General features: G+C 34.8%; 1 protein-coding gene across 1 annotated transcript in view; it reads right to left on the bottom strand.

Moving 5' to 3' along the window:
• The window catches only part of LOC135847111 (uncharacterized), a 114,001-nt gene that overhangs the window by 15,315 nt on the left and 76,401 nt on the right, over positions 1-22,285 (bottom strand). Inside the window, exon 3 of the mRNA XM_065366527.1 lies at positions 20,507-20,640. Within this exon, the coding sequence (XP_065222599.1) occupies positions 20,507-20,640 (134 nt within the window). The remainder of the gene's footprint in view (positions 1-20,506; positions 20,641-22,285) is intronic.

Genomic DNA, 22,285 nt, shown 5'->3' with positions numbered 1-22,285 from the left:
AAATGACCCACAAATTGCATCATTACGTATGTACCATGTCTCGTGTACAGAATATGTGGGCATGGGCACGTCGCGTCGTCGTCGTTCTGAACAGGGCACATAAGACAGAGAAACCCCCGCTCGTGGAACATTGCCAATAATATACTCCAGCGCAGAGTGCAGAGTTTTGGTCGATGGCTTCACCATGGTAGGGTATAATGGTGGTAATGGTATCGTCGATATTTCGTAGCTGATTCGTTTTTTCATTCAAAGAATGACTAGCGTGTAGATAAATTAGAAACACATATCTCGGTCGTAGGCACCTTGTTCGCGATATTAGCGATATCATCATGCCAACCAGTGTATAAAAGAGCCAATTATACTGTATAAAAAGAACGAATAGGTACAGATAGAAATGATTCATAACTGAAAGGTCGTCTAATCAACGATGCAGATGTATTGAGCAATACTCGTAGTATCATGAAGATGATTGGAGCTGGAATAACGTTTTAGTCGAATCTCATCTTTTGTATACAGAGTGTCCCACTCGTACTCCTGGAATATCGTTGTAATCACCTAAAATGGTCAAGTAGGTGCCCATAATGAGCAATGGCAAAAGTTAAAAGTACTGAAGTCCATTTTTTGCCCGTCCATTGTGATTTGAAATTTCTGGAGAAAATGAAAAAATCTCTGCTGGATCCAGAATGACCCAAAACTTGTAGTTGTTGATGTGTGAGAGTTGAATTGGAGGAATTATTCACATCGGTTCACTTTGATTCAGAAAATTTATATTTTATGCAAAAGTTTGAAAATCGCACTTGAAATTTTTTTTTTTTTTTGAATTTGTTAAAATATTCTAAAATAAAGTTACCGTTTTTTTTAATTTTCAAAAATTCAATTTTCCCAAATTTCGGTTCAAGTTTTTGAGAAAGAGAAAGGAAACCTTTGTTGACAATGATGTCTATCGTTTGATTCCAGAAACTGCTGAAAATGTCTCAGTTTTTTTTTGTTTTTTGTTTGCAAGAATTGCCCCCTGAAATGAGTCTAATCTTGGAAATTGAAGGGGCAGGGGTGCGTGAATTTTCGAAAACCCAATTTTTGACCATGAATTCTGGCATAATTTTTTAAGACGAACAAAAAAGGTTCTCTTACAAAAAGAGTAATTTTTTTTACAAGTTTCTCAAAATTTTTGAAAATTGAATTTTTGTTAATTTTGAAGCTATATTTAAGAAGTCACCAGACGGTCAAAACGGGACCTTCTAGTGATTGCTTCACCAACAATTCGCCTACGATCGGCAGAAAACTATGTGGTGGCTCTTTGGTGACAGCTTCACCACCAAGTCACCAAGTCAAAAATCAATTACACGTTGTCACCAGTTGATGAATTTGTCACCAAAAGACAAAACTCGCCACATTCGTGAAGTGTTGTAATAAAAATCAAAATTTCACCCAAGTTGAACTAGAATGCTGAAATAATGTTGTATGTATCCTTACGAAATTTTCGGAATTTACCGGTAACTAAGCGACCATGGAGGCATGGGGGTTCTACCCTTCCTGGGCATTTTGAATGTTGGGAAAAAATTGGCAATTTTGAGTGGAAATTTGGCAAGTTGGCAATTTTGAATGTTCAATGATGAACTGACAATTCTGAAATTGGTAAAATTTTGTTTAAAATAATGTTAAAAACCTAGTTTTTTCAAACAAAATTTATGAAAAAATTTCGACCTCTCTCCGCCTGAATTTCGAAGAACTCTTCAAAATCAAAATCATGTTATATTTAATCATTTTTCATCTGTATCTGCCAATTTTTCCAGCTTTTTAGTAAAAAATAAGTTTACATTCAACACAATTGCAAAGTGACGTATACCTACAACTTTTTCACATCTTTTAAGTATCTTGTTCAGAAGACATGAAAAAATTCAGGTTTTATCTAATGAAAGCAGTAATCCAGCTGAGATGTTGGAAAACTTGCGATTTCAGTATTTGGCATTTTCAAGATCCCCCCCCCCGGTCATCCAGAAAATTGGCTCACTTCGCCACCGAGCTTTTTACCTACAATTGCCAAACATTTCCTCTTTTTTAGCTAACATTTCTAATTAATATCCAATGCATCACTTCTTGTTAAAAATTGTCAAAAGTCTCACTTTTTCTGAAAAAATCTCTTGAATTTTATTGCTTTCAAAAAATGTTAAAAATTCTCACTTTTTTCTCGAAGTGTTTCGTTTTTTGCTAAATTATCAAAGTCTTGCTTTTTACCAAAAATTTCTGGATGCATCACTTTATTGCAATTTAGGATGTCCAACAGTCCTTCCGATCCAGAAGGTCAGGAAAATTTTATCTACTGTTTGCCTAAGAGTCCATTTTTAAAAAGTCAGGAAAAAGTCTTTCTTTTTGCCCGAAGGTCCTTATTTTTTCCGAATTTTCATATAATTCTGTCATTTAACCCTTTCGGCTACGAGACAAACTGACGGATAAAATTCAAAGTGCTTTAAACTGAGTAAGGCTGGTTGCTTCCTAGAACTCAAAATTTGCTGGAAATCGCACATTCAGAAAGTATTCATGTCACAAATCGCAATAAACCTTAAATTGACTATTTTTCGATTTATGACATCGAATAGCATTATAAATCAAAATCAAGCCTTCTGAGGCATCAGATATTTCAAGATGAAAATATTGATAACAAGCATTTTTGAAAATAGAAAAAAAGATGAGCTAAAATAGAATAAGTTTGTGTAAAAAAAGAAATTTCTGAAGAAAAACAAGGCATGCGACTTCAGATGGTTATTCAAACTGCAAATGTTTGAAGGTGATTGCTTGTGGGAGGATTAAAATTGATGGAAAAATCTTTGTGTTATAGAGAGCATTTTTCAAAATTTTGAAAACCCATGTCACAATTCAACGCTAATTTTCAATGAAATTCTAAAAAATGTGTATCATTTTCATCTTCTGACACATACATCTCTCTTGAGATAATTTGCTTGGGTGAGTAAGTTGCCTCAGGAGATGACTGGGTAAACTTTTGCAAGCATTTGAATTTTATGATGGATACTGTGTCATAAAGACTGCGCTCAATCAATTCATTATCTGTAAGATGACTTCTAAAAAGTAATTCCAGTAATTCCACAACATGACGTACGTATTTTATTTTTATTATCTCCTTATGACAAACAGATTGAGGGCTGTATTATGACACAGTATCTATCATAAAATTCAAATGCTCGCAAGAGTTCACCTAGTCATCTTCTGAGGTAACTTACTCACCCAAGCAAATCACCTCAAGAGAGATGTATGTGTCAGAAAATGAAAATGATGTCATACTTTTCAGGTTGAATTGTGACACGAGTTTTCAAAATTTCAAAAAATGCTCTCTATAACACAAAGCTTTTTCCATCAATTTTAATCCTCCCACAAGCAAACACCTTCAAACATTTGCAGTTTGAATAACCATCTGAAGTCGCATGCCTTGTTTTTCTTCAAAAATTTCTTTTTTTACACAAACTTATTTTATTTTAGCTCATCTTTTTTTCTATTTTTAAAAATGCTTGTTATCAATATTTTCATTTTGAAATATCAGATGCCTCAGAAGGCTTGATTTTGATTTATAATGCTATTCGGTGTCATAAATCGAAAAATAGTCAATTTAAGGTTTATTGCGATTTGTGACATGAATACTTTCTGAATGTGCGATTTCCAGCAAATTTTGAGTTCTAGGAAGCAACCGGTCTTACTCAGTTTAAAGCACTTCGAATTTTATCCGTCAGTTTGTCTCATAGCCGAAAGGGTTAATCAAAATCGAGCGAAAAATGAAAAGTGAATTTTTCATTTTTTTAAACGTCAAAATAATCGAATATGTAATTTCAAAACATAAAATATTTTATTAATGAAAACCAATTGATTATTTTCCATTGCTTAATGTACCTATTTTCTTGATTATTTTTTGTTTCCTTTGAAAATTATAAAATTTTGAAGCTTTTTTTTTGGCAGTTTTGTGAAAATGAATTTGGTGAGGGGAGGGGGGTTTCCAATACATTTTAAATTTTGAAAATGTCCTTCCAATGTCATGCTGAACATTTTTTTTAAATTTCACATTTTGGCCGAAAGTTGTTGAAAGCTGTGTATTATGCTGGAATTATCAACATTTCACTTTCTGTTAAAAATCAAAAAATCTCACTTTTTTCAAAAGTTTCCCAAAGCTCGTTATTTTGCCAAAAAGAAATCGATAAGAAGTCCTGCCTTTCGTTAAAATTGCCAAAAAATTTAATTTTTTTTGCTAAAAACTGTCAAAGTCTCGCCTTTTATCAAAAAAGTCTAGAATATAATCCAACTTTTTGGGCATAAATTGTGACCAGGGGTCTCTTTTTTGTCAATAATTGTCTAAAAATGCTGCTTTTTGTGAAAATTGTTGAAGTTTCGGTCGATTTTTTTGTAATTTTTTCTGCATTAAAATGTTTTGCTTGCATTTCGTACCTTTTTTGGCTACTCTCTGCGTACTTTTTCCAACCTTCTTGGTTATTTAAGTCATTTTTGTTAAAAAAAAATTGAGTACGAGTCCTGCATTAGGTACTCAAATTAAACGAAAATATGTACATATTTCTGAATTTTTATAAAATCCTTCAAAATTGAACGAGTTATGCAAATCCAATTTTACTACACGAAATGAATAATTTTTTCCCCAGACGTTTGGTATAGGACACCCTGTATATTCACGAACGAAATTCAACCGGTTCATTAGCCGCATCTCGGTACCGCGTTACGTTCGCAGCATCACAGCCTTCAGCCCTATTGTGTATTTTGGTCGTTGATTAGTTAGCTCTCTATGCTGTGCAACAGTGTTGCTCTCCTCTCGGAATCTGTGAATCGAGATATTGATGATGCTATAGAAGAAGATGGAGATGAAAAAGTACAATCGTAAACACGTTTTTTTCTTTTTTGTTTCATTCTACTTGTAAACGTTTCAAAATGTTCGCCTGTTAGAAGAATAGCTGCAGTACCTACCTATATAAATATGTGCGCGTATATTAAAAAGTAAAGATGTCTGATGCCTCTCTCTATTCAAATATTTGAGCCTGGAACACGTATATGTATGCAATAGGATTACTACAGTTTGTACAGTGCTCTCGCTATCATCTCTCCTCTGTTCCCTCTTTCTGCAGTACTATAAAGTTATGCTTGTCTTTCGCTGTCTGTTGTATACATAAGATCGCGACTTATAAGAATAAATTATACGCCGCCCTCTCCTCTCCTCTCCCTGTGTATTCATTCAAGCGCAGTTTTGTTTATCTGCTGGTAATATCACCAACGTGTATACTAATCGGCATAGTGTTTGTATATTTTTGCCATTGGCTGCAAATTCCACCGAAGTTGAACCAAAACACGATGGCGGATTTGACTTGACCGCTGACCAGTGACCATTTAGACTTTAGTTTTCGTCGAATTATCTGCATGTTTTCAAAAGTGGAATTTCCTCGCGGTTGAGATTATGGGAAGGTTGGAGTTGATTTATGTAGAATGATGATGCAAATTTTTTGAATGGTTTTGGTGTCGAAGATTTGGATGTTCAACTTACTGAGGGATAATTCCAGGATTTAGAAAATGATTAAAAATTATATTTTGATACGACGAAGCAACGAAGTTTAAAATTTGTGAAAGTCGTCCTAACGACTCAGATCATTGGTAAAGGTCTACAAAATGATGATGACGTTCTTCTTGGAATTTTTTGAAAAATTCGACGTTTGAAATCCGAGAAATGAAATTCATTTTTGTCGAAACTATCCCATCGAGTGAAAAAAATTAATAAATAACTCGTGTAAACGCATAAATCAAATAAACTGGTTAAAATTCAAAGACGAAATAAAAACGAAACGTTGATTAAATACTGAAATAACTCATTTGGAATTTGATCGATGATTCTGGCTGAATTTGTTTTGACTTTTTCACGCTCCCTCCTCGTTTCCTGCCCCTTTTTCTATACATAGAAGTGATTCATCAAAACACAATTGTTCGATGATACGAGTAATAATAATTATCGATAATACGAGGAAATATTTCCAACAGCGAGAGAGCGTAAGGAGCATGGATGACAATTTGGACAAAACTTGCGTATACAAAGCCTAGGATCACCATTCGAGTCACGTGTCGTGCCAAAGTATGATACGATGATGGTGTAAACAGCTCGCGCGAGCAAGCACAACGGAATTTTAAACGATTCGCGGCGTGTTTCGACGAATTTGGGCTTTTACAAGCCATGGCGGTCATCATGGCACGGCGTGGTGACTGTGACATGGCACAATGATCGATTCTAGGATCTATAGGTATAGAAGAATCATCGCTTTGACCAACATGTAAGTGTACTAAGCACGTTCGACGATCGACGACGAAAAAATGAACACCTATCCGGGCACGTTTCGCTTTTGCACGCGGTTTACGTTTACATGTTGCTGTACAAGTATTTATAAAAAGGCTGAGTCAAGCGAGAGAAAGAAAAAGAAATGATATCTCGTATCATGGTCGTTTAAAACACCAATATATGAAGATGAACACGCCGCACCTATACCGCCCTCCGCGGGTAGACTTTGAACGATCGTGTACCGTTATAAAGTGTGACCCAGTATTTGCCTATATTCTTGGAGAGTACTGCGTATAGCGTATATTGTTCGCGAGTATGGATAGGTTAAGGTAGTATATAGGTACATTCGTTTCATTTTAACCTAAGTACGAGTGGTACAGAAAGAGCAGAACGCATTCCTTTTATTGAGTCGCGTCGTATAGAGTCTTAAGTCATCGTCGTGATCACGTTTCTTAGCCAGCTAGGTACACCAGCGTACGATAATTACTGATGGTATTATTTTAAAAGCATCGTTGTACGTTATCGTGAATGTCTCTTGGTGTCCACCTCCCTTGTCCCCTACGCCGTCAATGTCGCCTATCCAGCGCCTAATGCAGTGGTACAGTTGTACGTATGTAGTATGTACTCGTAGATGTACCTACTGAGCAATGTATGTACATAATCGACGCTCTCATTCTGTATCCTGTACACAACATACACTACATACCTACATTGCATACATATGTAGGGGAAATATTTTCAACACCATTCTAAGTTTAAAAAAAAAAAAAGTATTTTATGATGTGCATGTGTAGGTTCTATGCACAATGCAGCTACTTTAGAAGCTTTTTTCCTTCTTGTAAAACAAAAACGTTAAGATAGAAGAAGAAAAATGAATCATTTTTTAATGTAAGTATTGAGTAAATGCTAAGAAACACTCGATAGATCTGGCTAATTAATTGAAATTCGTGATATGATCTTGATTAAATTGAAATTTTACCAACTATGTAAGTTAAGAATGGGTAATGCTTGAGGTATTATTTCAAAGGGCTGATTTGAGCTCAAAATGAGTAGGAGCTTCGACGATGAAGGAGGGATATCTGATTAACGATCATCAAAGTTCATAAAAGTCTACTCTTTTTCTTGATTTTGGACCATGAACACTCCAGAATATCTAGATTTTCTCGATGAATCTTCTAGCGAGCCTTTGTCTGTATGCTTCAGCTGGCTTTTGATGCCAATATGTACCAAAATGTTATTGTTAGTTTTTTTAATCAGATTTTTAGTCAAATGGGCTGATTAAAATGTAAGGTAGAGTGGGGTAATTGCAAAAACGGGGTACTTAATTGCAAAATTGTGACCTCATACAAAAAAATATCAATTTTCTGGTTGTGCCAACTAGAGGGTGTCGAAGCAACAACCTTTACCAACATATTCACTTGGTCACAACTCGCGGGGTTCAACTTGTCGCTCCGTAGCAAAACACTTTTATCAAAGCATGTTGAAATCACTCATAAGTAAAGTGAGAGGTGTTTTTTTAAAAAATGCATGTGAAATAGAAAAAACTGTCGATTTATCTGGAATTTTCACGATTTAGGGTCATGAAGGATTAAAGTTTAAGGTAAGAAATCGCAATTTGAATTTTTTTTTATTTTGGCCGTAAATTGCGTTTTTGCAATTACCCCAAAAAAAATCGACTCGGGGTTATTGCAAAAACGATTTTTAGGGTTCCCCCACCAAGGGGAACCCTATTAAAATCGCTATGGAGAATTCAGTGCGCCACGTTATTTAGAATGGTGTCTTAATATGTTGCGTATTACGCTACACATAAGACACCTTTGTATTTGCCAAGTCATTTTCAGTTTCTTCAACAACTCTGAATTGCTAAGCATTTTCAACTTCGTTTTTATCAGCCAACAATTTTTAGTGAGTATCAGTTGACGTCAGAGATTCAAATCTCTTTTAGTCTTTTTTGTTTTTTTTTACGTTCAATAACTTATTCAACGATTCGAATCTTTGACAACGTCAAATTAAAAAATTATTATTTAATTATTTTGTATTATTGATTCAGCGAATCTCATATTCGAAAAATCTTTGAAAACTCCAAATAATATTCAAATAGGTAATTCGACATTTTTATAAGGAACTCAACTATTCAACATTTTTTGAAATACTTGCCAAAAAGTGTACACAAATAATTTTGAAAAATAATTCGAATAATCACAAAAAAAACTCCGAATTGAATTTGAATATTAATTTTTCAATTTCAGAAAAAATATTATCAATTTTCAACGATTTTCGATTTATATTATTTATTCCAGTATCCAGTGTAGCTATAGCCAGAAAATATGAAGTCAAACAAAAATATTCCGAGCGTTTGAGAAGTGATTAACAGTTTTACTGAATTTTAAAATTATTGCTCCTTTTCAACGTTTTACTAATATATTTGACGAAAAATGTATTTCTATGACGAGTTTTTTACATAAAAACATCAGAAATGATCAATAGTTGATTTTTTGTTCATTTTAGCGAGTTCTAAAAAAAATAATTTTTTAACATTTTTTCACTCCCCTAAAAATTTTTTTGGGAAGTGGAAAAGTTATTGAATTTTTTACAGAATCAAGACCACGAATACATCAAAAGTTAGCAAATGACGCGTAGAATACAGTGAGTGTGTTGAAAATGCAAAAAAATACAAAATAAAAAAATATTGCCCATTTTTGCATTTACCCCATGTTGGGGTAAATGCAAAAGTCGATTTTCAAATTTTAAAATTGCAATTTTCTCCACGATTTGTGGACCAAACTGTACCAATATTTTACCATTGATAGAGAACCCCCTGAAGTATAAGTGGTACAAATTTTAGCTTCATCCGTGAATAGTCTTCTCACAGCGCCCTCTCAAAGTGTCACTAATCAAAAAGTGCTTTGCAATTACCCCACTCTACCTTACCTAATGATGAGTAAAAGTAGTTGAATAGTTGATTGAAATTATCTAATGCACTTTATACATTTTTTGTTTCAGGTGAGCACGATTTTTTTCTGTAAAAATAATGGAGTATGTAACGAATAAGAATGAACAGGTATGTCATTTCAAAATTCATAAACTCTCATGAATGAACGTTTTGGAAGTTCTCTAGGTTTCCATGTTGGAGAAACAAATTGCTTTAAAGGGTGTTATAGTGCTTGGTACCCTGCCCAATTGGCCAAATCACAAAAATCTGAGCTTTCAAAAGAAAATCTGTTTCAGTTTGGAAAATGAAAGCTTTGCCGCTCAAATCCTTTGATTTCCAACGAAAACAAATTAGAAATTTTTTTCAAAAATAATTCAACAACACGAGTAAAAAACATTAGTCAAAAGTACTTTTTGAAAACATTTTTATAAAATTAGGTACATAATTAGAAAAAAAAGTGCAATAATGATAGTAAAGAAAAGTCATCTGGACTTTCCCAAGTTGAGACAAAATGAAAACAATGGTGAAAAAAATTCCGTTGAGCAAAAAATGAAAGAAACAAAAATTTAGGCGGCCACAAAGAGAGGGTTTTTTTGAAGCCATAAAATCTTTGTCGAAAATCTGGCTGAAATAGGACACAAAATTTGGCGAAATTGCGAGCTTTGTATGGAGGTAACTAATATTCGTAGTATTTGTAGAAACATTTTTTTTTGAAGCAGGAGATGTAGCATAGAATTTTCTTTCTTTAATTTTGGCAAAAAAGAAGTATTTTACCTACCACTAAATCAGATGTTGGAATATGAAGATGAACATAACGAGAAATAGTAAAAATAGTAAACAAAAATAACAATTCATCTGCGAGTTCGATCTCGCTAAGGATTTGTATTTTTGTTTACTATTCCTCTTTATGGTTAGGTAAATATCTTCATGTTCCAACATCTGATAAAGTAGTAAAATACTGCTAGTTTTTTTCTTGAAATTTCAAAAATATAATTTTTTCATACATTTTGAAGAAAAACAAATGCTACTAATAATGTCAATAAATGAATACCTTGCAAAATTGTACATTAAAAAAAAATTATTTTCCAACTGAGTACATTGCATTTTCAGCCTTAGGTACGGTTACAAAGCCCCTAATTCTGCTGAAATTGTCAAAATCTACCATTCATGCTTTTTCCAAAATTTCCCAATGGCTCCCTATTTCGCAAAAAATTGCAAAAAGTCGGTTTCGATTTTTTTTCTTTAAAAATCACCCAAAAGTTCCGCTTTTTTGCTTGAAAAAATGCCAAAAAATCTAACTTTCGAACTAAAAAATTGACCAAAAAAAAATTTGTCATTTTCAACAAAGATTGCGAAAAAGTACCAATTTTTTCCAAAAATCGTCAAAATTTTTCTTTTTTTTGCAAAAAAATCTTAAAAAGAGTAATTTTTTTCAAAAAATTGTCCAGAAGTCTTGCTTACCTACAGTCAAAAATTCTAAATGTTTAGCAATTGAAAAATCTCGCTTTTTTGTCTAAAATTACCAAAAATTACAAATTGAAAAAAACCTCGCTTTTCGAAAAAAAAAATTGAGAAAAAATGTAATTGCTTTGCTCATAATGCTCAAAAATTGCTGATCTTTTGCTTTTTAAAATTATTCAAAAGGCTTGCTTTGGTATTAACCAGAAATTGTCATTACGATGTCTAAAAAAATTCTAGTTTTACTTTTTTTTTAAATTGTCGAAAAATCTCGATTTTTTGCCAGAAATTGCTAGAAAACCATTTCTTTAGTTAAAATTGTCAAAATTGTTTTATTTTGCCAAAATTTTTTTTTGGCAGAAACTTCAAAAATACTTACCTATTTTGATGCCAAACATTGTCAAAAAGTCTTAATTTTTCATCAAAAAGTTTCAAAATACTTGGTTCCAATTTTTTAAAATTAAAAACCAAATCTTTTCGTTTTGTAATTTTTTTGTTTTTTTGAGACTATTTTCTACATTGAAATGTTTTGTTCGTATTTTGTCACTTTTTCGGTTACTTTTTTGAAAACAATGATTGAGTTCGAGCCCTGTGAATTTGGGTTTTGAAAATATTTTGTTCTTTTTTAAATATTGCACATTAATTATGTGAAAAACATGGAAAGATACATATCATTCCTGAACGTGAAGAAATATTTTGAAATGCATTGGTGTCAATTTTTTGGTCGTTATTAGGCCGATCACCATAAAGTTGTATTCATCTTGAAAATAGGTCAAAAGTTGGGTCCAATTAGAGAATAAAATGGGATGGTTGTGGAACCAGGAGTTCATTTCCAATCATTTTTTTTATCAATTCAAATTTAAAAATAATATTCAAAATTTTGAGTGAAACTCCCTTTAAACATCGTAAAATCACTCTTCATCAATAAGTTGTCCATTTCGAACTCAGCCCCAGAGCAATATTGAGAGAAGTCGTTTATATTTGGACGGGTATCTAATGAAATTAAATTTGATATTGTCATCTCCCGCCTTCCTCTTGCATGTTTCTTCCAAGCATCGTAGTTTTCAAGACCAAAGAATTTTTTCTTTTTCAAAGCCCAATTTGCCTTGGATATCTACCAACAACGATCAATGATAGAAATTTATTTTCTTGTTGAGATTTAGTACAACTTCCAAAACGTGCGCTAAGACACGTATGACCCTGCTTGTTATCATAAACATGTATATTTTTATTCTCTAGTATTTTCTTTAAACTAAGTACCTACTACCTACCTACCTAATAGTTTTAGTTTACTACTTTGAGTTCTGAAAAATTTTAGAAATCTTATGAAACGATGCAAAAAAAAATTGGGATAAGATCGAATTTTACTGGCTATAGGTCTTCTCCTAAACGATAATCTGGATTTCATCTGGAAACGTTTGCTTTTGCATTGCAAAGGGCACAAAGTGAGTTGAATTGTTTTCATACGAGTATTTTTACTTTTTGAAGCCTGGTACAGTTATTTTAAACGAGAAATGCCAGATGAATGCTCGTGTGATTGTGGATTGATTGCGAGTGAATTAGATTTCAATCGAAATGGCATCCCGATTAAAAATAATGTGGATTTTAATTTGGGTTGAACTATTTTGATTGAGATCTGTTTCGTCTTTAGATCTTTTCAGTTTTTTGATCTATGAATTTTTGCTGATGACATGTTTTTTCTGAATCTAGTGAAATTCAAGCTGTGAGAGCATCATCAATGGCAATCCCACAGGCTTACATTGTTTCTCTAAAATCAACCTACTCGAATGTGCATATGAGTTGAAAACTTTACCCTTATCATCATTCTATGCATCAAAAATTTTGGCGAATTTTTTATGAGGTTCTTCGACCATTCGACATGTTTCATTAATTCCTTAAATTATCAACCGTACTGATAATTCTGGTGACAAGCATGCTCATTAAAATCTCCAAGATATTTTAATAGAGACAAATGGCGTCGTCGTAACCATAATGTAATTCCAATTTCCAAGTACACATTGGAGAATTGAACCTCTTCAATGGTTAGGTCGAAATCAATGCGGATACAACGATGACGTCGAGTTTTTTTCTCCATTACACGGAGAGACCATCATCGTCGAACCTGCTACCGGTATTCTTTGTACAAAGTATTATGTATCGAAGCTAATGTACCTAGGTATAATTATTTAGGCGTAATGAGGGGAGACGCAGACGCAGACGCGACGCGCGGAAACGTACACATTTGACTGTCTATTGGAGCGTGATAAATTCTATACGAGGTGATTTACAGGTACTCCATCGTCGATCGATGGAACCTGCACGTAATACAGCGACGACAACGACATGACATAGCCGACCTTGTGAACTTTTCAAACACAATAAACGTTTCGTGGTTTTGTTGGCGGCTTTTTTTTTTTCAACTATAGGTAATTTTGTCGACGACGACGACGAGTGTAAATTAGAAAATTTATAAATGCTAATGAAGTTTCGCAACAAAGCCAAAAAGTACACTACGTGTGGTGAAAACAATGAGCATAATGAGGTCTGCCTCTGCGTATCTGCAGAACGGTCCCGGAGCAGCGATGAAGCGTCTTCTTGCGAATGAAGATAGGCATATAGAACAAGATACTCGTACGTGGATTCTTCTTGTATGACATCGCCGCAGATTCTCTTTAATCGAGTTACAAGTTTTGCTCGCGTCGAGTTCTTTATTGTTTGATTCATTGGAATGGTTTTAGTTTGAGCAGACGAAAGGAAACACGAGCGCTTTTACCAATTTGCGTACGTAATTGTGGGAATTGTTTGAAGTAGTTGCACGCATATTAAGAGTAAAATGAAGAGAGATACACGTGCGATGAGCGTATATGTGTTTTATTCCATAACATCAACAACACAATCAGATGGAGTCGTTGATGATGGAGTGATCGAGGTGCGGTAGTGCACAACGTACGAGTACGAGTATATCTGTGGAGTACCTACGTATGGAGTCGGAGTTGTTTTTCCGGTGTGTCGGTCGATGTTGGAGGCGCCTCTTCGCGTAGGTCGTTTTTTGCCCAATTAAAAATACTAATAATTAAGCCTTTAACGGCGTTAATTGTCTCCGCGATTGTAAAACTTTCACTATTCGCGAATATTATGTATATCTGTGTGTAGAGCTCCGCGTTCGTTCATTCATCGTATTGCCTAGACAAAAGCAACGCACCAGCGCCATAGCCATTATCGCGTATAGAAATCACCCGCAGCATTAGCATATCGCGTAATTTTACTATCGCTATCGCTGAACTGTTTGAAAGTCGACGAAGTATACACCTCAAGAGTGCGGGTGATGAGGTGACGATCTCTGACGAATTTGTCCTTGCTTTCGCGCGTCAGCTAGAGTCACTCGCGTCGTGCTCATTGCTCGAGCTCGACGCTTACCTTACCAGTTACCTGTCGGTCGTTTTGCATCGATGACTCGTGTGTACATCGTGAACATCCCAACTAAAAGGGTAATATGCTAATGGACCGGTAGTAAAAATGGGTAATTGGATAACGGTACGGTCACGAGTGGTGATCCAAGGATTCCCTTGCTTATTGGTATTCATTGTAGAATAGGTGCAAGTGGTGTAATTTTTTTTTTCAAATGGTAATATGGGTGATTTTTTTTGTTTGTTTGGTTTGATTCAGTGTCATTAAGTCAATGGGGAAACGAATAGGGAGATGGATATTCTGATTTTTTTTTGTAAATTGACCTTGATATTTGCACCTTTCAAGTTGATTATTCCAGTGGGAGATTGCTGGTTTGGGATAAAATTCAACTTCTGAAAATGGAATTACCACGAATATTAGATGCATTTTATGGTGAAAATCAACACGATAGATTACTATTTTGAAAACGCCAGATTTTTTCCCCCGATTCTTGCCAAGTTGCTAAATTTCCAGTCCAGGTAATCCGCAATTTTATCATATTATGTATTTTTATTTTAAAAATTTTGGATTTGTACCTCCTCTTTGGAGCCCATTTTGGGGTTTCAGGATGATATAGTCTTCAAAAATGAATTCCTCACCGTTACAAACTCACATTTTTTTTGAAATTTTTCGATTTTGCACCTCTCCTTTGCAGTCTAGTTTAAGGTTTGGGGCTAAATGGTCTTCAAATATAAATTTTGTGTCCTTGAAAGTCCAGGTGTTGTTGATATCCATATTGTGTTTTTTGGTAATTTTCAATTTTGCACCTTTCCTCTGGGGCTCACTTTAGTTTTTGGGGTCAAAATGTCATCAAAAATTGAATCTGCGCCTTTAATCAAAGTTTAAACTTGTCATATTGATTGATAATATTAGAGACTTGTGATTTTTAAAAAAACACTCCCTCCTCCCCGCTATTCAAGGGTACTTGATATTTTGAAAGGTTTGGAAAATTGAGAAAATTGGTCTGGAAACCGAGAAAAAATCAGGGAAAATCATTTTTTCAAAAGAGTGAACAGCGACACCCTGTTGTTTTCGTTGAATAGTAATTTTTTTTATAAATTTACAAACACATATAACTCATTTTATTAACTTTTTCTCATTTGCGACCATTGTTGTTTCCATTTTCAAATAATTTTTGTGTTGAAAGTATTTCACTGTTTTTTCAATTTTTTTTCTGTTTAATTTAGTGTGTGGCGGCCGGAGAAAATCTGGAGGCCAAAGGGTGCTCCCCTCAGGGGGGGGGCGGGTTCCTTATGAAAATGGATTAACACTTGAAGATGTCAACCAACGTGTCTTATTTGTTAGAACAACTTTCAGACACACATGTAAACCAAACCAAAATGTGGCATGTAACATAGTTGACAAGGCAATGGACCAGTTAATCACTGACGGTGAACTGGGCCGTCCCCGGCTGTCCCTACTCTCTGATATTTTCACATCATGTATACCAACCCACAATGCAGTACCTTGTACTAAGAGGGATAAAAGAGAGATTCTACCTCCCAGTTGGGCCAGCTGCTGTGGGTTGTCTACTGCCATACAGCGATTACCTTCAGATGGGCCAAATAACCCCGGCTGGGGTGGAGAAAATTCTCAAACAAGCTGAGAAGGAACTAGAAAAGAAAATCCAACACTCCAACTGGGGAAAGATAGAGACCAAATCAAATGGGATCTTCACCCTAGAGGAATTAGAGGATGATCTGTTTAGACAATACCCACAGTTTGCCCTGGCCCATTGTGTCAGCAGGGATTTCAGGATGTCCAAGGGCATTGCGCTGCTATTTAAACAAGCCTTCGGCAACCAGGACACTCTGAAGTTAAGGGGTGCTAAGGTTGGTGAAGTAGTTGAGCTCAAAAAAGGTGGAAATTACATACTCTACGCAATCACTAAAGAACACTACAATGATAAGCCATCAATCAAGGACTTTGTAACGACAATGAAAGCACTTGCTGCCAAATGTGACCAACTCAAGATCAAAAAGATAGCAGTACCAAGACTAGGGTGTGGTCTGGATAAACTGGAGTGGCCAACAGTGAAACAACCCATCATCGAATGCTTCAAGGACCACCCAGTTACTGTCAGAGTATGCACCCAGAAGGAGTAACAGCTTCAATGCTGATCTATCAACCAAACATCGACCAGTAAAAGCCCTGTAAATAACCCATTAAAATGCCCTACCTCAAGTTGTAAATAACTATAGTTGGATTTTTTTCAAAACCTATGCATATCCTAAATATATTCTTCTCAAAACCACAACCTTGTACATATTTGCAAAGTAGAACAAGTTAACTAATCATACCTATTTTCCTACATTTTTCAGCCTAAAATAATTAGCCATATCTAGTATTGTACTCTTAAGTCCAATGTGAGAGGCTGGTGTGAAGCCCTTAGCAAGTGCACCGGCCTCCTCGCAAATGTCTCCCCATATCCAAAACTCATGTAATGCAAAGGGGAGAGCAACACTTGTTGACCCCCCCCCCAAGCACCAAATTCTGCTCCCTAAAATCCTTTTCCTAAGACGGGTTGGGGGACTCCAACTACCTGATAGGCATGCGTGAGTAACGAAGCCTGGTAGGGTGATTGTGTCCTTGGCAACCGCCTAGGGGGTATGGGTCGTGGTAGACAACCCGTCTTTCCACCCTCCCCCTCCCCCTCTTCCCGCATCTTAGATCTAGGATTAGGGATAAATTGAGATAATACACTTTGTTTAGATTTAGTCTTAGATTTAAGATGTAAATAAATTTGTTTATTTGAAAAAACCCCCGGCACCTTGTGTGTCCGGGGAACCAAAAATAAAGAAAATAAAAAAAAAATAATAAAAAAAATAAAAAAATTTAATTCTTAGTAATTTTAAATTTATTCATCAATTTTACTGATTTTCCTTCAACTTTTGGTGAACTTTCAATAATTTGCATGTCATTTTCAACAATTTTTCGCAGATTGAAAGAGAATTGACGAAAACGGTTGCAAATTTATGCAAAAATTGAAAAAATTGACGAAAATTGAAGAAAAATGAGCAAAATATGTGGAAGTTGTACAAAATTACCTCAGCAGTGTTGGAACTTCCGCAAGATTTCGAAATATGAGCGAAATTACTCAAAGCACTGTAAAAATTATTAATTTATTTATATTGGCAATGACTCAAAAATTGAGAAAAAATTTAATTTTTCGCGAATTGTCCATACTTTGTATCGATTTTTTAATCTTACATTCATTAATCAATTTTATACAATTTTGACAATGTTTCGTCTTCAGGTTTTTATCAGTTAATTGAGATATTAAGATCAATATCTACATGTCAAATTTTATCAATTTTTTGTTAACTTCAAATGATTTTTGCCATTTTTTTTTGCGGTTTAGTTCATGATTGTTTTATTTATTTTTTCACTATTCAACAAATTCTGTCAATCTCAAGATTTTTCCTTTTGCTTGTACTTTTTCACAATATTTCTATTTTCATGATATTTCCTCAAATTTTTTTTCCAATTTCTGTTTCATTTTCACAATTTTTTTCAATAATTTTTATGATATTTTTAGAAATTTCGCCCATATTTCTTATAATGTTACGTAATTTTCAAACTTTTTGTCAGTTTTTTTTCGATTTGAGATAATTTTGGTTTAATTTTGCACAACTTGCACGATGTTTTTGTTCATTTAATTTTTAATTTCAACCAATTTATACTATTTTCAGTATAATATCTTTATTCAAACGTAATTTTGAGTACCTAGTTATTTGCGCGATTTCATCAATTTTTAGCCTGATTTCCCTCTGAACAAAGGAAAAATAAGGCTTACACAGCCTATAATGATTCCGGGATGAGGACGGGACCAATCACAAAATCCGTCTTGGGATCCCAGTAGTCCAAATCCATCAATATTTCGCATGTCTGATTTTTATTTTTTATTTTTTTTAGCCAGAACATAAAATGATTTCAGCTGTGAGGATTTTGACAAAATTCGCTCAAATTCGGTATTTAGGATTGATTTGGCGTACAAATTAAGGGGGTTAAATGGAGATGACCTTGGGTCAATATTCGCGGATGTCTAAATTTTTAGGAAGAGGTATGAGAAGGGCGGAAAAGACAAAAAAAAGTCGAACTAAAAGCTAATGGATAAAAAGTCAAAAAATTTTTAACATATCCGAAAATCAGTCTCCTAGAGTAATTTGGAGGGGAGAAACCCGAGTTTTTCGTGTTTTTTGACCTTGAAAAATCTTGTATCATGCCCCCCCCACCACCTCTCCAAATTGACATAAGAGGCTGAGATCTGGAATATACACCCGACGGATGACGTAGATGTGCCTTTTGGGGGTTTCGACTTTTCAACCCCCTTCCCCCCTAGTACCTTCCTCAACAGTATTGAACTTAAAGCAAATTTGTTTGAGCGGTTTCAAGAAAATACTAATTGAAAATTTAAAATCTAAATTACAGTTTGAAAAGCTCGAAACCCATTTTTAAAAATCGGATGCCAAAGTTGAATGCTGTTACGTATATTTAAAATGTTGAGAAATTACAGTAGAGATAACCTTTTTCATTCTTTTTCCAACTGATTAATTTTCAATATGGGATGATAACACCTCCAAATGGTCCAAAGGAAAAAGTTAAAAAAAAGAAGTGTCGTATTGATGGATACTGATTTGAAATCGCTGAGTTCGAATATTGACTTATTTATTCGATCCAACTCCTTAGAACGTCTTCTTCTCTTTCGAACCAGAGTTCTCAAACATGGTAGATTTTCAATCCCATCGAATTCGAAACTCCACTCATTTTTTGAAAGTAATCCTGCAATGCCCCTCTAGCCCTCATTTTCGAAAAATTGTGAAAAAATAGCACGTTATGTCGATTTTTATTGAATTTTTTAGGCCCATGAGTTTCAATACCTATCTGTTCTACAGGGTGTCTAACAGTCCTTCCAATCCAGAAGGTCAGGAAAAATTTGTCTTTTTTCCAAATTTTCAAATGATTCTGTTATTTAATGAAAATCGAGCGAAAAATGAAAATTCAATTTTTCGGAATTTTTCATCTTTTTAAACGTCAGTAATTAAATAATAATAGCAAAAAATTAAATATTTTGGTAATGAAAACCAATTGATTATTATTTCCATTGTTTGTTGTATTTTCTTGATTTTTTTTTTGAAAATTAAAAATTTTTGAAGTTTTTTTTGGCAATTTTTTGAAAATGATGGTGAGGGGGGGGGGTTCTTCTAAAGTCCTTCTTTTTAGTTTTCAGAATTTGTTAGACACCCTGGTTCAATTTTTTTACATTGAAACTCTCAGTATCTTTCCAGGTGACCTATTTCGAAAGAAGTTAGCGACTGAAAGATTGTTCAGGGCATTTTGAGCAGTAATTACCTACTCCAAATCCTACGTTTCTTTACTCGACTGAATATTTTATATGCATCTCAGTGCAGAGAACTGCGTGAAGTACGAAGAAAGGAAAAGCAGAAAGCTATACAAACGATCCATAGAACAAGATGAAAATATGAACGAAACTTCTCACAGTGAAGAACTTTTGCAAGCAACGATGCCTTATACCGAAAGAATAAAACAACAGAAAATGATTTCAACACAGCACACGAGTATCGGATACGCATTCAGAAAGACGGAAATGAAGAGAATAAAAGCGACGTGTGAGAGGATGGTTAAACTTTTAGAGAGAAGAAAAAAGTTCGCGTTAGGATGGTTTTGACGAGAAAAGACGCGCTTATGAGATGAGTCTTTCAGCCAAATTACCTACATCTTACTCGTACCACCTGATAGTTTGAATTTTTCATCAAACTGGAGGCTTTTATAAGGTGTAGAACAAACGACGACGAAACGCGATGTTTAATCGAGTAGTTCGATATTATTATTATGACGTGAGATGATGATACGCGAGCAAGAAGAATGGTAAATTGTTTATTATCGTCACAGAGAGATAAAGACGCAGATACCTTCTAATACCTGTGCGTACCTCAAGTCGCACGCGCGTATTTGTGACTTGAAAAAGACGCGTTAGGTTATATAAACTCGGCGAGGAGCGTTGTTGTTGTATGAATATTTGGACGACTATTGTAGCGTGACTGCGTACGTAGTACGTACTACAAATGGTAGCAGAGACGAAGGCATTTCGTCGGTATAAATAAGACATAAGTAGACCGTGTAAAGGCGCGCGCGCGCACCGTGTAAAGAGAATCAGCCTGGCTCGAGTCTCGAGTAAATATACTTACCTATGGAGAATGTAGTACCTAAGTAGGTAATACAAGAAATGCGAAATGCGCCCATGTTAATAGTAAGACGCCGAACAGAAGATTCCCTTCCGTCGTCGTGAGGAAGAAAAAAAAGCAATCAAAAAAGGTACTTACGTTGTTGACGAAAACACCGCAGTAATCGGGAGCTCCTTGAGGGGCTAGTAAATTTATTCCTAGGGTAACAATCTGACTACCATTTCCATAATTTATGCAGCCCGGTGTACGGAAATCCTTCGTGTGGACAGCACCTATATAAACGGATTCGTATCATTAGTACGTCTACCTTCACAAGTACTTACAACTTATCTACAAGTGTATACCTTGAACTCAAAATAGGAAAAAAAAGGGTACAAGAAGTTGTAAACCTACATATTGGGCTCTGTAACAAATGAATTTTATACAAATGCTCCAGATATTGCTTGAAAAATGAGATAAAATCCAATTCAGATTACGGTGAATTTGAAATGTATTATCAGGTTAATGGCTATTGGCTAGATGCTCCAGTATAAACCTATTATAAGCGTGTATGGAATTATTGGAAAAATATAGGGTATTGAGGTAAACCACCGAACGTGTATTTGTACGAGTATCAAGACATATCACTACCTATGCGAAGTTATAGGGTCGAGTTAAGTCGTGAAGATTTGTAATTAAGCGTCCCGAAATAAGGGCAGAGTTTTTTTTTTCTTTTTGGAATATCGTGCTATAAAAAGGGAAACTTTAAATTATATCGTTGACCGCAAACGTTGCAAAATATGCTTAAGGTTAGTAAAGTCCCACTGCCATGCCAGGTACATTATTGTTTGCGGTTTGTTCGTACATCCTTCGTGCCGGATAACTTTTCAGCGAGACTCTCCGGTACCTACAGAAAGATTATACACTGTACAGGTACCAGAAACAACATTCGAAAACTACGCTAAATTAATGCTTTATCGCCGCGACCATAAATATTACAAGATGGGCGAGATTTTCAACACATCGTTTGAGTATGCGAAGGGAAATAGGAAATGGGAAAATTCCTCTCGATGCTGCCTTATAATTTACCTGGTAGTTTTTTGCTCGTGGAGTCGTGGTGTGGTTATTTTGTCAGTGACTTTTTGTAGTCTATGGGAAGAGGTCTTTATGTTTTGTATGTCAAACTTTTTATCACTGATTTACGTCATTAATTCTCAGTTCTTTCTATATTCATTTTTCAATTTGATTTTAAGTAATGGAAACGGATTTTGAAAATTTTTGCTCAAGGCCTAAATCGATTACAATGGTCATGAAGATGAAAAATTCAAGGTTTATGGGTTCAAATTGCATTTTGGTGGTTTTTATGACAATTTTTTCAAAACTAGAAAATCTCAAAGTTCACTGGAGACTCCAGAACGACCAGCTTAATTGATTCGAAAGGTCAAAGATCAGCTGTACCTACACCAAATTTTAGCTTTCAAACTTCCAAAGTGGTAAAGTTTATTTTCACACATTTTATGGCATTTTTTTGGGAAACTGGAATTTCCAAAAAATTGCTGGAGGCTCCAAAACGGCCTAAAACCATCTCTGGTCGACTTCCCATGTCAAAAGTAGAGTATTATAAGCTGAATTGTAGCTTATTTAGTTGAACGGTTCCGGGTGCGATGAATCTTACAAAATTTCCAATTGAAATTTTATGGCATTTTTTGAAAATCTGGAATTTTTAAAATATGGCTGGAGGCTCCAGAACGGCTTAAGACCATCTCCAGTTAACTCAGTATTTTGTAATTCGGACATAGAGTAAATACTATTAGCTTTCCAACTTCATTACTTATTATGGGTAAAATTATGTGGAAATCTCAATTTTCAAAAATATGCTGGAGGCTCCAGGACTGTTCACGATTTGAAGCCGTTTCCAATCGATTCCGAAAATAGAGT

The sequence above is a fragment of the Planococcus citri genome, chromosome 5 (assembly GCF_950023065.1).
Source record: "Planococcus citri chromosome 5, ihPlaCitr1.1, whole genome shotgun sequence".
In the NCBI taxonomy this organism is placed as follows: domain Eukaryota; kingdom Metazoa; phylum Arthropoda; class Insecta; order Hemiptera; family Pseudococcidae; genus Planococcus; species Planococcus citri.
Note: the sequence above shows the minus strand (reverse complement) of the source record. Positions and strands in the feature narration are given on the sequence as shown.